The sequence below is a fragment of the Pan troglodytes genome, chromosome 8, assembly GCF_028858775.2.
Source record: "Pan troglodytes isolate AG18354 chromosome 8, NHGRI_mPanTro3-v2.0_pri, whole genome shotgun sequence".
In the NCBI taxonomy this organism is placed as follows: Eukaryota; Metazoa; Chordata; class Mammalia; order Primates; family Hominidae; genus Pan; species Pan troglodytes.
Genome location: NC_072406.2, coordinates 37,950,724 through 37,966,805, shown reverse-complemented (window position 1 = coordinate 37,966,805; position 16,082 = coordinate 37,950,724). Strand labels below are relative to the sequence as shown.

Here is a 16,082-nt window from a genome sequence, read left to right as displayed (position 1 = left end):
AAACCCTGAAACACAGCACCATAAACTTTTCATTAGTCTAGGTATTACTTTATGGAGTACAACGATAAAACCACATTGTTTTAAAATAGTGTATAGTAAAGAATGAATCACAATGACTTTTTTTATTAGTTCCAATTACTACACTTTTAACGTATGTTAGCTAATATTCTTTTCCCTCGAACCTCAAAGTGTTTTCACAGTAACATTTAATTCACTTTCAGTGAAAAATCTTATAAGATTTACTGTATTCTTCCGTTGAAAAAAAAAGACACTAATATTGTAAGCTAAATTTAGCAAGATATATATCAAGAACCTTAAAATATTTATACTCTCTAACTTAGAAATTCCATTTCTGGAGAGTTTATCCTCTAGAAATAGTTAAAATGCATATAAATGGTTTATTACAAACACATTTATTTATATATTTATACAATCAAAATTTGGAAGTAGTATACTTATACTGGGGAATGGTTAAATAAGTGATGGCATTGCTATTTCAAATGATGTTTATAAGGAGTTTATTATACTATGGAAAAACACTTGTGTTATATGTTTATTTTACTTAGAATGTGAAGCAGAGAAGAAGGAAACAGAACTACAGCCTGTGCATTTAGTCACAACTAGGTAAGATAAACTTTCCAGAATCACAAAACTGGAAGAAGGCACCAAAATATAACATGATTTTCTATTTTACTTCTGTTTTTCTATATTTTCCAGTTTAAAACAATTTGTACATACTAATTTAAAATGGAAAAATACCTTTGCACTGTCTTTTAAAAAGTTATAAACAGAATGGCTGAAACATAGCAGATTTGACCCTCTATGAGTCAGGTTCAACTTGCCATGGATCCTACAGTCCCAACTGAGGAAGGGAGTGTAGGTAAGAGATGCCTAGTTAGAAAACACAAGGAATGGCAAGGTGTGGTGGCTCATGTCTATAATCCTAGCACTTTGGGAGGCCAAGGCGGGAGGATGGCTTGAGCCCAGGAGTTCGAAACCAGCCTGGGCAACAGAGTGAGACCCTGTCTCTATTAAAAAAAAACAAAAAATAGGCTGGGTGCAGTGCTTCATGCCTGTAATCCTTTGGGAGGATTAGGCGTGGTGAGGGAGCACTTTGGGAGGCTGAGGCAGGTGGATCACTTGAGGTCAGGAGTTCATGACCAGCCTGGCCAACATGGTAAAACCCTGTCTCTATTAAAAATACAAAAATTAGCAGGGTGTAGTGGTGCACGCCTGTAATCCCGGCTTCTCGGGTGGCTGAGGCAGGAGAATCACTTGAACCCAGGAGGTGGAGGTTGCAGTGAGCTGAGATTGCTCCATGCACTCCAGCCTGAGCAACAGAGCAAGGCTCCATCTCCAAAAAATAAAAATAAAATAAAATAAAAATAATAATAAAACAAATAAAACACAAGGAACCCAGTTTCTTCAAGTGCAACCCATAGGACTCTTAATGTGAGAGCTGCAATAGATTCCCACTGGGAGAGTTCCTTGAAAGGAACCATGAGCCCAGTATGCCCATACCTTTGTATGACTTTTAATACCACATCCCAGCTCTGCTTCTTGGTTCGCTGGGATACTCCACATGTTGGCAATGTCTAAAAACAAAAAATTACCTTTGCAAGCTACCACATGGTCACTGAGAGAGACAAAAGGGAATTGCCACAATGAGATGGCTTTCATCTCTCTTGCTATTCAGAAGGCTGATTTTGTTCACACATGAGGGAGAGAAAATGGCAAAAATGGGAAAAGGGGTGGGGGATGGAGGTGGGGGTAGGGAGGTGGAAATAAGTTCCCTGTCTTCTAGGAAAATACCAAGTTGCATATCAATCTGAAGGATAACCCAAATTGCAAATCCAGGATATTTCACAAGATGAGAAAGGCCTTAGCCATTTTCATTTAAATTCCTATTATATATTTTTACAAAGAAAAAATATCTATGCACAATTTGAAAACAGTGTTATATATAAAATATTTAGTCCTTTTAGTGTATCTTTAAGAATATATAAAACCTCTTACTTGGAGAAAACATTAAAAGCGTAAATTTAAACATTTCATAATACTGCAATATTTTTAAAACATTTATAAAACACCTTCCAGAAAGGTTTGCATAGACAAAAAAAAAAAAGTTTGGGAAACATTGCATTACATTGCATTTTGCATTTTGCAATATTCTTCCTGAATATTGGCAGTGCATATTGGCATAGTAAAGACTCCTAGAAGACCTACAACATAGAAGTTGGCTTAACTCTGCTTACTTAATTGTTTCTCAAACCTAATGAATCAAAACGCCATTTTCTTCAAATATAAAGTGGATCAAACACACAATTAGGGAAGTGTTGCTCTATGTAGATCAGTGTCCAATTTCTTTTACTTTCTCCATCTCTCCCACTCTCAAGCCACATCTCTCAACCTCTTTCCCAAGCTCCTCTCACCTTAACTCTAAGATGCAACCCATAACCTGGCAATCACTGGATCATGTCTTGGGATATTGCCAGTGGCTGTTATACATCAGCTCTGATCTGAAGAGAATCCATGTACAGCTAAGAGAATAAACAGCTCCATTCCCATTCTAGCTGATCGTCTCCCCAGGACACCAGGCAAAGTTGCTGCTGACTAAGGAGGCCCCCCTTTTTTGGTTTTTGTTTTTGAAGTGGACATCTTTCCTTTAGAAACTCAGCACTGGCTGAGGCACCAATTAATTTTGCATAAGCTGCTACAGGACCATCAGATGCTAATCAGTTTGTTCATAACCACAGAGTATTGTTTTAGGGTCATGTACATAACTTCTGCCTCCAGCCCTGTGGATTTATTTACTGCTTAGTCCCTAGTTCCTGCAGCTGTGTCCTTTCAATGACTGCTTTATGGTGGCCAAGAGAGTTGAGGTCGACTGCCAGGACTCAGAGATCTGGAGGAACACATGGACACATTATTGTTTTGCTCTGAAGCTATCCAATTCCTGTTCCGGTCAGATGGGGAGATAGTGGGAGGATATCTCTGAAACTGCCCAGCACTTACTGCTGATATTCCTCATATCTGACATTATTGCAAGAGAACAAACTTAGATCTACCCTCTGTGTGTTCTTCAGTGGAAGGTGAATTACTAATGAAAGTGTAATAATACAAAACACAATTGAGTGTAGCCTTGGCTTTATTTGTAAGACCTACTCTGGAGACATTATTTTCTTTACTCCAAGACTACACATTGGATCCAGTCTGCTTCAAACAAGAGACCGGGAAAGACGGGTTACTATGCTAATTGAATACTAATGAGGCCTTTGCTTAAGTTGGGTTTTGTTGCAATTATTTGCCACTACATTTCTTTTGTATTTATGTAGAGGGAAAAATAAAGTACTTCAAAGGTAGCAAGAGTCTTACTTAGCCTGAGCACTTGCAGAAAAAATGTCTTGCTACTCTTTCTTTTGTACTTGTAACATTTGTAAAGAGTTTTGTTCGGCACTATGGAAAAGCAAAATATCATCATCATTATTACTGGCCTTTGTCCACAGTGGATTTCATCCAGATTCTAACCAGTGACTCTGTGACTAACAATCTGAGTCACTAAGTTTCAGATGTTTATGGATTTCAACACAATTCCCAGACTGAAAGTTTTTTTTTTAATTTATTTTCATGTTTCAAGACTCAGAAAGAATTAACTGCCTTTCTGTATTTCCAGTCTAGTGCAGAAAGAATTAAATGCCTTTCTGTATTTCCAATCTAGTGTCACTGAGTGACGGGCTAGGAACAATTCAGTGGATAGATTGAACTGTTCCTTCAATTACAGATTTGTATTGACAAAAGTCAATTACCAAAATGTCAAAAAAAAAATTAGTATATACTTCCAGGACAAAAGCCTCCAGGCTGGCAGAGAATTCAGTGAATTATAAATATTTGTGTTTTCACCATGGTAGTGGCACAGGATAATTACAGAATTTAAAATGCAGAGAATCACGGTGATGGGAAAACTGAATATCCACATGTGGAAGAATGAAACTAGACCCCTCTTTCTCACCATATACAAAAATCAACTCAAGGCCGGATGCAGTGGCTCATGCCTGTAATCCCAGAACTTTGGCAGGCCGAGGCAGGCAGATCACTTGAGGTCAGGAGTTTGAGACCAGCCTGGCCAATGTGGTGAAACCCCATCTCTACTAAAAGCACAAAAATTAGCCGGGCGTGGTGGTGGGCGCCTGTAATCCCAGCTACTCGGGAGGCTGAGGCAGGACAATCACCTGAATCTGAGATGCGGAGGTTGCAGTGAGCCGAGATAAAACCACTGCACTCCAGCCTGGGCAACAGAGCAAGACTCCGTCTCAAAACAAACAAACAAACAAACAAACAAACAAAAATCAACTCAAAATAAAGACTGCCATGTAAAACCTGTGATGATGAAACTGCTAGAAAGAAAACATAGTGGAAACACTTCATGACATTGGTCCAGGCAAGGATTTTTTGGATAAGACCTCAACAAAAAGAATGAAATCCTGTCATTTGCAACAACATGGATGAACCTGGAGGACATTATGTTAAGCAAGAAAAGCCAGAAACAAAAGGCAAATACGACATGATCTCACTTATATGTGGAATTTAAAAAAGTTGATCACATAGAAGTAGAGAGTAGAATACTGGTTAGCAGAGTCAGGTGAAAGGTGGGGAGGAGTGGCAGGAGTAGGAGAAGTTGGTTAGTAGGTACTAGGTTATAGTTAGATGAGAGGAATAAGTTCTGGTACACTAACGCAGTGGTCTCAACCTTTTTGGCACCAAAGACCTGTTTTGTGCAAGACAATTTTTCCACGGATTTTGAGGGGGGATGGTTTCAGGATGAAACTGTTCCATCTCAGATCATCCGGCATTAGTTAGGTTCACAGAAGGAGCATGCAACCTAGATCCCTCCCATGTACGGTTCACCATAGGGTTTGTGCTCCTATGAGAATCAAATGCGGCTGCTGATCTGACAGGGGCAGAGCTCAGGTGGGAATGCTCGCTGACACTCACCTCCTACAGTGCAGCTTAGTTCCTAACAGGCCACAGGCTGGTACCAGTTTGCAGCCCGGTAGTTGGGGACACCTGCTGTATGGCACAGCAGAGTGATATATTTAACAATAATGTGTTGTATATTTCAAATCAGCTAGAAGAGACAATTTTGAATGTTCTCACCACAAAGAAAAGAAAAATGCTTGAGATGATGAGTATGCTAATTACCCTGAGTTGATCATTATGCAATGTATACATGTAGTGGAATATCACACTGTACCCCATAGATAATATGTATAACTATTATGTGTCAGTTAAAAATAAAACTAAAAAAAAAAGTAAGTAAACACAATATAAACACCAAAAAAAATAAAATAAAATGCAGAGAAACTACTGCTAAAATGTAATAAAGAGAATGATAGAAAAATACAAGTATATTGACTGGTTATTAACTTTGCAAAGATGCACATCTTTATTCTTATAGCTCTTTCAAAGGTATATTAGAAAATGGACAGTCTGACCAGGGCCTACTTGAGGGTGGAGGGTGGGAGGAGGGTGAGGATCAAAAAACTATGTATCAGGTGCTATGGTTATTACCTGGGTGATGAAATAATCTGTACACCTAACCCCTGCGACATGCAATTTTCCCAAACAAACCTGCGTGTGTACCCCCAAACCTAAAATAAAAGTTGGAAAGGAAAAAAAAAAGAAAAGGAAATGGACAGTCTGAGCTAAAATATCCCTTTTTATGAAAAATCTCATTATTTTAATAATTTTATCATTTTTCTGTATTCATTCTCATACCAGCTCTAGATTATCCCTAGACTATAACTATCCCTGATTGGTCACCTTACGTCAATCTTTTATTATTATTATTATTATTATTTGTTTGTAGGGACAGGGTCTTGCTCTGTCACCCAGGCTGGAGTGCAGTGGTGCAATTATGACTCAATGCAGCCTCAAACTTCTGGCCTCAAGCAATCTTTCCAGCTCAGCCTCCCCAGTAGCTAGGTCTACAGGTGCCACGCTACCACACCTGGCTAAGTTTTTAATTTTTTATAGTGGTGTGGTCTTACTGTGTTACCCAGGTTTGGTCTTGAATTCCTGGCCTCAAGTGAGCCTCCTGCTTTGGCCTCCCGAAATGCTGGTATTACAGATGTGAGCCATGGTGCCTAGCCCCATCAACCTTAAAAGACAATTCCTTGTCATTTTCACATGGAATAATTTTACAAACATTTGGTCATACATTTTTACAGCATGTCAGGTTAATAATATCTTACAGTTTTATAGCATTTTGCAAAGAATTCTCTTGCATGTTATCTCACATTCATCTCATCATCATATGCAGTAGAGAATAAATGGGTGGCTCCATTTTATGGATGAGAAAATTGATGTATATTACACTGATATAATTGGCTTAGACTCATTGGCTAAAGTAACATGGATTGTTACAGAAAAATAGAGGTCCTAGTCCAAAGCTATTCCACTAGACATGTGATATGGTTTGGCTCTGTGTCCCCACCCAAATCTCATGTTGAATTGTAATTCCCAGTGTTGGGGGAGGGATCTGGTGGGAGGTGATTGGCTCATGGGGGTGGATTTCTCCCATATTGTTCTCGTTACAGTGAGTGAGTTCTCACAAGATCTGATGGTTTAAAAGTATGTGGCACTACACCCTTGCTCTCTCTCTCTCCTGCTCTGCCATGGTAAGACGTGCTTGCTTCCCCTTTGCCTTCTGCCATGATTGTAAATTTCCTGAGGCCTCCCAGCCTTGCTTTCTGTACAGCCTGCAGAACTGTGAGTCAATTAAACCTCTTTTCTTCATAAATTATCCAGGTCTCAGGTAGTTCTTTATACCAATATAAGAACAGACTAATACAACATGTAACAGAAATTTGAGGTTTAAAAAGAATTTTTGCCTCTAAATCCTCATAATGCAAGATTAAGAATAAAGCCTTGGACAGATGAGCTGTTATTTCTGGATACCGGTCTTTGCAAATACTATTTGGGTTATCCAGTATTATTTTGTATTATGTTAATGCTCTGCAAAGTATCGAAGTGTAATCAGACCGCACAAAATATTATCAAAATATACAAAGATAATAAAGAAAATGAATTAGATTTTTAAAAACTACTTACTCATCATTCTGTGCCCTTTATAGGATGACCTATATAAGTCTATGTAGGATGTTCTTGAGCACACATTCATAAGATTCCTGTTGTCTTTCAAGCAAGTTACATTTTTCACTGTGAACTTGTTGGATTTTACGTTTAAACTAATAACCTTTCTAAGGGAAGAAGATTTATCTACGATTTCCCTTACATCTTCCACAGTGTCTAGGCTGGAACCAAAGTTGATGTTTTTGACTTCTGTATGGCAACTACTCCTGTGACATATTTTGAAGTTCCTGGTACCCCCCAATCTGGCCCTGCACCCACACTGAGCCTCATGGCTAAGTTTTGATATCCAAGCAGTAAGATGGTCTAGTGGAATCCCCTAAAGCATGGGTCATGAGCCACCCACATCACACCCATCTGGTGTCTCTCAGCAGGTACAGGATTCTAGGTTCTTCCACAGATCTTCCCCACCCAGTGAAGCTGCATTAACCAGCTCCCCAGGAGAGTCTTGTGAACTCTAAAGTTTGATCATCATCCTAATGATAGCACTTTTCTGCTCCTGGAAATTTTAATGGTGTTGCTTGTGAATATGGTTCCTGGGCCTGGTCTTTGAAAATGAAAATAAAAGATGGTGCTTGACTTTGGGGAAAAGAAGTGAGATGCAGACTACAAAAATGGCTCAAAACAACGCCCTCTGACAATTACTAAGAGAAAATGTTTACCCGTGTGCTGGGAAACAACACCCCCCATTTCTGTAAGGCAGTTGCCAAGCAGATGCCTGATTTCAGGGATCTCTAGAGCTGCACCCTCCAAGGCGCTGGCACTTAGAAACGACATGAAGAGCCAGCCCTGCTGAGCAGGACCAGGGCGCCAAGTCTGAATGACTAATGTTTTTCCAACCTAGAACGTCATTAACCGATTGATAACTATTTCCCCTTTAAACTAGGCAAAATCAGCATTCCTCTCCCCTCTGTGTGCCAGAATTCGAAGATGAACAAAAGACGCCTGCATCAGGAAAACTGTGTTAAGTTCTCTTGGATTCAGGGCTTCGACCCGAATTGGGCTGAGTGAATGAAGACGCTGGTGAGATGTCAGGGACCTGGGGAATGAAGACACACCCAGAAAAAGCAGGAACCTACAGGAGTGGACAAAGAACCGGAGCATAGGCATGTGAGAGGGGTTGAAATGAACAACAGACTCATACAAGAAGGATTTCTAATCAGAAAAGAGCGATACTTTATGTTCTTGCAAAACTGGTAAAGCAGAGAATGTGTAAAAATCTCTCCCCCTCCTCCCCTGAATGCAGTTGACGAAAGGCCGAAAGGCTGGATCCTCAAAGCCCAGATCTGATCACTGCAGATCCGGGCCACCCTAAAAGCAATCGGGTGTAATCTTTCCACCTCCAGGCCCTGGGATGAGGGAGGTGGGGGAAGGTGGAGAAAGGTGGAGGAAGATGGAGGGAGGTGAGGGGAGGTGGAGGGAGGTGAGGGGAGGTGGAGGGAGATGAGCGGAGGTGGAGAGAGGTGGGTGGCGGCTCCAAGGTTTGAAAACACATCCAGGACACTTCCCATCCTCCAAGAGCACGCTGGCTCCCAGGCTCTTTCACGCTTCTGCTTGGGACAATCGCGTGCATGAAATCTGGCAGGGAGGAGTCAGGGAGATTGTTAGCCCGAGGGCTGGGACGGTGGATCTGGGAATCAGGGGCCTGGGGGACACGTTCTCTTCCTGCCGCGGGCTTCCTGCTCCGGAGTCCCCGCGGGGCCTGGCGGCGGGGCCGGGGGCTGCACGCGACCATCCGGCAGGGGGCGGCGGCGACAGCGGCGGCCGCAAGGGACGCGTCCGGGGCCCGCGCTCAGGGGGAGCGGTAGCGGCTTGGCAGCTGCTCCCCGCGCCCCCGCGGCCTAGCCAGGGGAGGGGGCGCAGCGCCGGGGCCATGGATCCGCGTCAGGCCGCTGCTTCCCGCCGGCGGGCCCGGGGCGGGGCGGACCCGTCCCCGTCCCGGTCCCCGTCCCCGTCCCCATCCCCATCCCCATCCCCACGTCCCATCCCCCACGCAGCCTTCGCCCTCCCTGCTCCTTCCCGCGCCGTCTTCCCTTCCCGCGTTCCCCGGGAGAAACATGGCCGGGAGCAGCGAGGAGGCGCCAGACTACGGGCGAGGCGTCGTGGTAAATGCAAACTCCCTATTTTGGGGCTCGGCCCGCTCCCCTCCCTCCCTGGCACCCTGCTTGTAGATTAAATGCTTGCCATGCGTCGGGGAAGAGAGAGGGCCACCGCTTTGTTCTCCCTCCCGGCGGGGATCGCTTCCAGCCTCGGACCCGGGCTTCCTCTCCCCGCCCCCAATCTGACGAAACTCTGAGTCCCGTCCCTTCACCCCGAGTTCCCAGCGTCCCCCCGTGTCCTCCGGCCGGTAGCTCGCTCCTGCAGCGTCCCGCCGGCGCCCAGCCGTCCCCATCCCCGCGAGCCACGGGGAGCCGCTTCTGCGAGCCCGGCAGGGCCCCAGAGACCCCCGCGTGCTGCTCTGGAGGCCTCCTTCTTCCTGGGCCTCCTCTTGACTCCTCCAGGGCGGGCTTCAAGTTTTGTTTTTAAAAAGGACACTGAGGGGTTTTGAAGGCAGCTAGGAAATAAAGTAGCTCAAGTGGACAGAGCTTGAGATTTGAAGCCTTTGGTACCCAGGTTGGGGGCTCTCTGGCAGTGGAGGCCTCTGCAGGAGCTCTAGGACACGCTGGCGGCTCCTGAGTGACCTATGGCTTGTCTGTAAAAGGGAGCAACAGCTAGCTGGGCTCTGGAGCCAATTGGGAGGATGCATGTAAAATATCTAGCAGTGTGTCCGGATGGGAGGGTGTGGGGTGCTGGTTTCCCAGAACTGAGCTTCATTAACCCTGAGAATCCTGACGGTGTCAGCCAGAGGGTACCCATCTCTCAGTGTGCTAGGATCCAACCCGTTCTTGACCTTGTGGCCACGTCCTCCCTGCTCCCTGAGAAGTGGTTTTCCTAGAAGGTGGTGGTTATAACTTGTGTCAGGTTCAATGTGAAACTCAATGGTGGTGAGGATGGTGGGTGGGGCTAACTTGCCATCTCTTTCCAGGGATCAGCTTGTCATTCACAGATAATCTGTTTATGAATATGAATGGCCTGAACTAAAGTAAGTGGGCTGGGGAGGGAAACGTGTCACATTCAGACAGAACGGGTCAGGTTGAAATGTGGGGCTCGGTGCTTAATTTAACAGCAGGACCTTTCCGTCTGAAAGGATGAGGAGTTGATTTATTCATTCCACACGTTTATTGTCCTGCTGGGTTGTAGGAGGTGCTGTAGGCTCTGGGGTGCAAAAGACAAAGGCCTTGTCTTCACGAGCTTGCGTTCTAGAGAAGACATAGGCAAGCAGTGTGTAAACAAATAGAGAAAATTTCAAATAGAGATATGTGCAATAGGAGGAGGGTAACAGGATAGAGGGTAATTGGAGGAGAAGGGGGGAGTGATGCTTTTGCTCAGGTGGTCAGGGCACCCTCTCTGCGGTGACCTTTGAGCCAAGATCTGAAGGGTACACAGGAGTAGCCATGTGGACTGCAGGCAGAGACCCGCATACCAAATGCAAAAGAATCATTGTATCCGATTTATGCTTTTACAAAAACCATTCCAGTTGCCCCAGGAGGAGGGGCAAGCCTAGCGGTGTGATGGATGGGAGGGGGACTAAAACGCAAAAAGGGCAATCATTAAGTTCATTCTGGACAAATTGAGTTTGCAGTGCCTGTAAGGCCCACAGGTTGGCCTGCACTGTAGGCAATTTGAAATTCACATTTGGAATTCGGGAGAGTGATTGGAGAGATTTGGAAGTCATCAGCAAAAAGAATAATACTTAATGTTCGGGAGTGCTCAGTGAATATGGAAAAAACAATTAAAGCAACTGTTAAGGATGGAAGCCTGGAAAGTCCCAAATATAAGAGGCTGCCTGTGGGGGAGAAGCTGGTTGAAGGAACCGAGAAAGAACTTTGAAGGGTGGGAGGGCAGGCAGCGTGGTGGGTGCCTTGGGAATACAGCATTGTTGAGCAGGAGGGGCGGGGTCAAGAGGTCATCAGAAGTGTCAGATGCTACAGGGACAGCAAGTTGGATACCAAGATGGAAAACAGCCACTGTATTTAACAATTACAAAGCCATTAGTAGGGAGAATCTTTTAAACAACCACTGCATTGGTAGAATGGTTAAAATATAGTACAAGTTGAGCATCCCTAATCCAAAAATCCAAAATCCGAAATGCTCCAAAATCTGAAACTTTCTGAGCACCAACATGATGCTGAAAGGAGATGCTCACTGGAGCATTTTGGATTTCGGATTTTCAGATTAGGGATGCTCAACCAGGAAGTATAATGCAAATATTCCAAAATCCAAAGGAAAAAAAATCAGAAATTGGAAACGCATCTGATCCCAAGCATTTTGGATAAGGGTACTCAACTTGTACTACCGTAACATACTACATACTTTTAGAAAAGAATAAGGTGAATCTAGATGCACTGATAGAGTAGGTAAATTGTTGAAGTCTAAAAAACAAGTGAGAGAACACTGTAAATAGCCCAGTCTATTGGTGTCAACAGAGGTCCTCTTGGAAGCAAGGTAATTTTTTGAAAGATGCAAAGAGGTAGTGAGAGGGGTATAAAGAGAGTAGAGGGCCAGGTGAGGTGGCTCATACCTGTAATCCCACCACTTTGGGAGGCCGAGGTGGGTGGATCACCTGAGGTCAGGAGTTCAATACAATCCTGACCAACATCGTAAAACCTTGCTGCTACTAAAAATACAAAATTAGCTTGGCATGGTAGTGCATGCCTGTAATCACAGCTACTTGGGAGGCAGAAGCAGGAGAATTGCTTGAATCTGGAAGGTGGAGGTTGCAGCAATCCAAGATTGCACCATTGCACTCCAGGCAACAAGAGTGAAACTGCTTCTTAAAAAAAAAATAAAATAAATAAATAAATAAACAAAAAAAATGAGTATAAACTGGACCAGCTGCCAAGGGGCTTGGTGCTTGCATGAGAGCCCACAAAGGTGGGAAATAATCCACGTATAATGGAGATAGTCCCTACATTTACATCCTTTTCTCCAGTAGAACTTGGAGTAATTAGATTAACCTCAAGTTGGATATAAGCAGGCAACTTCAGAGCGAATCGAAGCTGCTGGTAGAAGGCAGCTCATGGCGTGTAAGGCAGGAGGGAAGGGAGAGCTGGAGAGGGTGAGTTTACTGGGAGAATAGAAAGCTCTCGAGGATGGGATACAAAAAATCAAATTAGTACCAGTTTTAAAAAGGGGCAGGTGGCTGGGAGTGGTGGCTCACACCTGTAATCCCAGCACTTTGGGAGGCCGAGAGAGCGAATCACTTGAGCCCAGGAGTTCGAGACCAGCCAGGGCAGCCAACCCTCTCTCTACAAAAAATACAAAACTTAGCCGGGCATGGTGGTGCATGCCTGTATTCCCAGCTACTGGGGAGGCTGAGGTGGGAGAAGCACCTGAGCCCAGGAAGTCAAGGCTGCCGTGAGCCATGATCGTGGCACTGCATTCCAGCCTGGGTGTCAGAGTGAGACCCTATCTCAAAAAAGGGGCAGAGGGCAGCTAATAATAGCAAGCATTTCTTGAGCACAAATCTGTAAGGGAGGTCTAGTGTACTCCCCATTTTACAGAAGAGGAAACTGAGGCACTGAGAGATTAAGTAAATCACCCAGGTCGCATAAGTAGCAAATGGCAGAAGCGGGATTTGAACCAGCTTTCAATCACTATACTACATAGGAAGCTGTGATTCCAGGATGGAATTTCAGGGTTGGGGCCGTCTGTAGGACTGGTCTGGCTATGTGAATGTATTGCTAAATGGGGAATAAAGATGTGATTTGAGCTAAGGATGTAGTTTGAGCTAAGGCTGGTGAAGGAGCTATAAGATGAAGTCGTTGGAAAGATCGTTGAGGTAGGCATTGGAGTAAATCACCCAAGGAATTGTCCAGAAATGAGGTAGAGAAGAAAATTCCGAGTTGGTAGAAATCTGTTGATAAAGATGGCAAGGGATGTAGAGTCAGATTATATAAATATAAAACGAGAAGTAAAGTTTGTGCAAGAGAAGGGAATATTAAGAGATTTAAGATGGCTCTTGCCTATAAATTGGCTTTTGGTTGAACTGGGGAGGTAGGACATTTATACCATTAACAATAAATGGTAGCAAATGCTAATTGCCACATAAGAGAGGTAGATCCTAAGGTCAGAAATTTTGCTCGGAGTTGGCTTGTCACTTGATCTGGAGCTAATACAGTCACCAGATTCCTGGCTGATACCTCTTTGTTACTTCTCAGGGAGAGATAAAGATCTTCTCTATCCACCTGGCTTTTGGGGATCGGGTTATTAGACATGTTTTTGTTTGTTTGTTTTTGTCTGGTTTGGTTTTGCCAAAGGATTATCAACTGAGCCATTATTAGTACTTACCTAAGTGAGTTTGGTAGGAATCAGGAGAAGAGAGAAATCAGAAATGATTGTTGTGTTTCTGTTATGGCTGGCTTCCCGTCACCCCCCGTGAAAATACGGCAGTATCAGAGATAAGTAATCAGGTAATATCAGAGATAACTAATCCATCGAAAGCACAGCTCTACTAGGTGGTAATGAGTTTTCCTTCTGAGGGGCAAATCCACCACAGAAGAGGAAGGCATGTGGATAGGAGGTGGTTGGCCTGTCGAGCTTCCTTCATTCCTCTGTGAGCAGAACCTGGGAATCTTATAGCAAACCACTTGTCCCCACTTTTCAAGATGTGTGGTTGTGAGGTGGGGCACTTCCCAAGGTACCTCCCTCCCTGGCTCTAGGGCTAGGACAGGAATCCCAGAATTCCTGTCTGGGATTCTTTGAATTAGAGTGAAGGGATGAGACCCCCTTTCTCTTGCTGGTGGAGGACAGTTGAGAGCTATGGCCTGAAGGAGAGAACAGGGCCAATCTGTGGAGCTCAGCAGGGGAGAGGAGCAGAGATTAGCTTCTTGTATGTGTTTTCTCCCTTAGGGAGAAAAATAATGCAAAAAATAGTCTAAGCACAAAAAAAATTATTTTTAATGACTTACAAAGTTTTCAGTGCATCTTCAGTGCGAAAAAGAGAATCAGAATTAGTTCTGGGATTTGGATGTTGCATAAAATGACTCAGTTAATGGGTTTGTCACTTCCCCCAGCTTGGCTATGTTTTGCTGTTTTGAACAGAGAAAGCATTGTACTGAATACACTTAGAGCATATTATCTGTGATACTGAAACTATCTACAGACTCTGGTTTTGATTTTTTAAAAAGCAAGTGAATAACAGTTATCTACAGCTCATAGCAACCTCCATTCCTGCAGGTTTTGATTTATTTACAACACGATTTGCATGCACCATTGAAGTTAGCAAAGCATAAACCAGTATTTCCATCATCTTGAATCGACTTTCATCTCAACAATAAAAACTCACTATTTAAGATTAATTGAAAATAATGGCCAATTTGGATTATAGAACAGTTTTAGAGAAATATATTTCTTCTACTTTTATACTTTTTGTTTTGTTTTCTTGAGACAATCTCACTTTGCTGCCCAGGCTGGAGGGCAGTGACGCGATCATGGCTTACTACAGCCTTGACTTCCTAGGCTCAAGCGATCCTCCCGCCTCAGCTTCCCAAGTAGCTGAAACTACAGGCACACGCCATCACACCAGAACAATTTTTTTTTTTAATTTTTTGTAGAGATGGGTTCTCATTATATTACCCAGGCTGGTCTCACACTCTTGGGCTCAAGTGATCCTCCCACTTCAGCCTCCCAAAGTGTTGGGATTACAGGCATGAGCCAATGAGCCAGGCCTCAAATGTATAGTTTTAACTAAGATAATAACACTGGCATATAGGTTTGAGGCACTTCTTTAGATGAATTAAAACATATAATTTGTTGTTAAATGATTGATGTTTCAGTTCATCTAAATGATTAGCATTTATTGCATAAGTACTGTAGACCAGAAACTGATATGAGTCTTACATTCATTATCTTATTTAATGCTCACCATAGCCATATGAGGCAGGCACTAACTCCATTTCATAGATGAATACACTAAGAGAATTTAATATGCCCAAGGTCTCATGGCTGGCAGGCTTGTCCCAGGTGTGTGAGATTTCCATGTCCATGCTCTTAACACACTACTCTGTGCGGCCTCTGGGCTATGGATCCATATTACAGTTTATAGGTTTGTTTCATTTGTGATTTTCTTATCATTTTTTTCCTATTTTTGGCATTCATTTTTGGCACTTTTAGTCTGTTTCCTTTTTTTGGCATTATGCATCAAACATCATGTATTATACACCATGCAGTGTTCCAGGTATTCTAAGTACATTATCCTTACAATAACCCTATCCATAGGTTTTACTGTGTCTTATTTAAAGCAAGGGGAAACTGGATCTCAGAGACGGTAAGTCATCTCCCTAACATCACAGTAGTAAGTGTCAGAGCCAAACTCTTGAACATGGAGTGGAGAGTATGCTCTGAGATTCAACCGGAACGGGGGCAGTAAAGGATTGATGTGGTTGGAGGATTCAGAAGACCACTAGTTAATGGTGCCACTGGTGGAGGAGCTCCAGAAAGTGGGGTAGATAGTACATGTGGTCTGGAAGGCGATCCAGAAAGTGCTGTACACCTGGATGATCCCCCTGGGGCCTGGGGCCAGTCAGGGTTCTCCTGGTCTGGTCTTTACTGTGGCCTGCCAGAGGCTCTCCTAGAATCTCCTCATGTACAGCTGGTAGTCTAGACTCTGGCCAGCTGCTGTAGTGTTAGACTTTATAGCAGGTACAAGAGTTCTCAGGGTGGCAGCCAGAGGAGCTTGGTGCAAATCCAGCAGTCCCACCAGCCAGTTTGATGGTAGAGGGAGAGAAAATGAGACACTTTTCAAATCAAATATGCAGATTGACCAGGCATCATGGCTCACACTTATAATCCCAGTGTTTTGGGAGGCCAAGGTGGGAGGATCCCTTCAGGCC

At 43.6% G+C, this 16,082-nt stretch overlaps 1 protein-coding gene across 4 annotated transcripts in view; it reads left to right on the top strand.

Annotated features, from left to right (window-relative positions):
* The first annotated feature begins 8,063 nt into the window (after nucleotides 1–8,063).
* PRTFDC1 (phosphoribosyl transferase domain containing 1) overlaps nucleotides 8,064–16,082 on the top strand; it is a 104,806-nt gene continuing 96,787 nt past the window's right edge. For 2 of the 4 annotated variants that reach the window (XR_010146828.1, XM_507700.8), the window contains exon 1: nucleotides 9,042–9,254. Coding sequence is in view for 1 of the 4 variants with exons in the window: in XM_507700.8 (XP_507700.1) it covers nucleotides 9,207–9,254 (48 nt within the window). In the remaining 3 variants the exon portion in view is untranslated. Of the gene's footprint in view, nucleotides 8,346–9,041; nucleotides 9,255–10,174; nucleotides 10,232–16,082 lie in introns of those variants that run through there. The other 2 variants (XM_016962789.4, XM_063781505.1) reach the window with 2 other exon arrangements.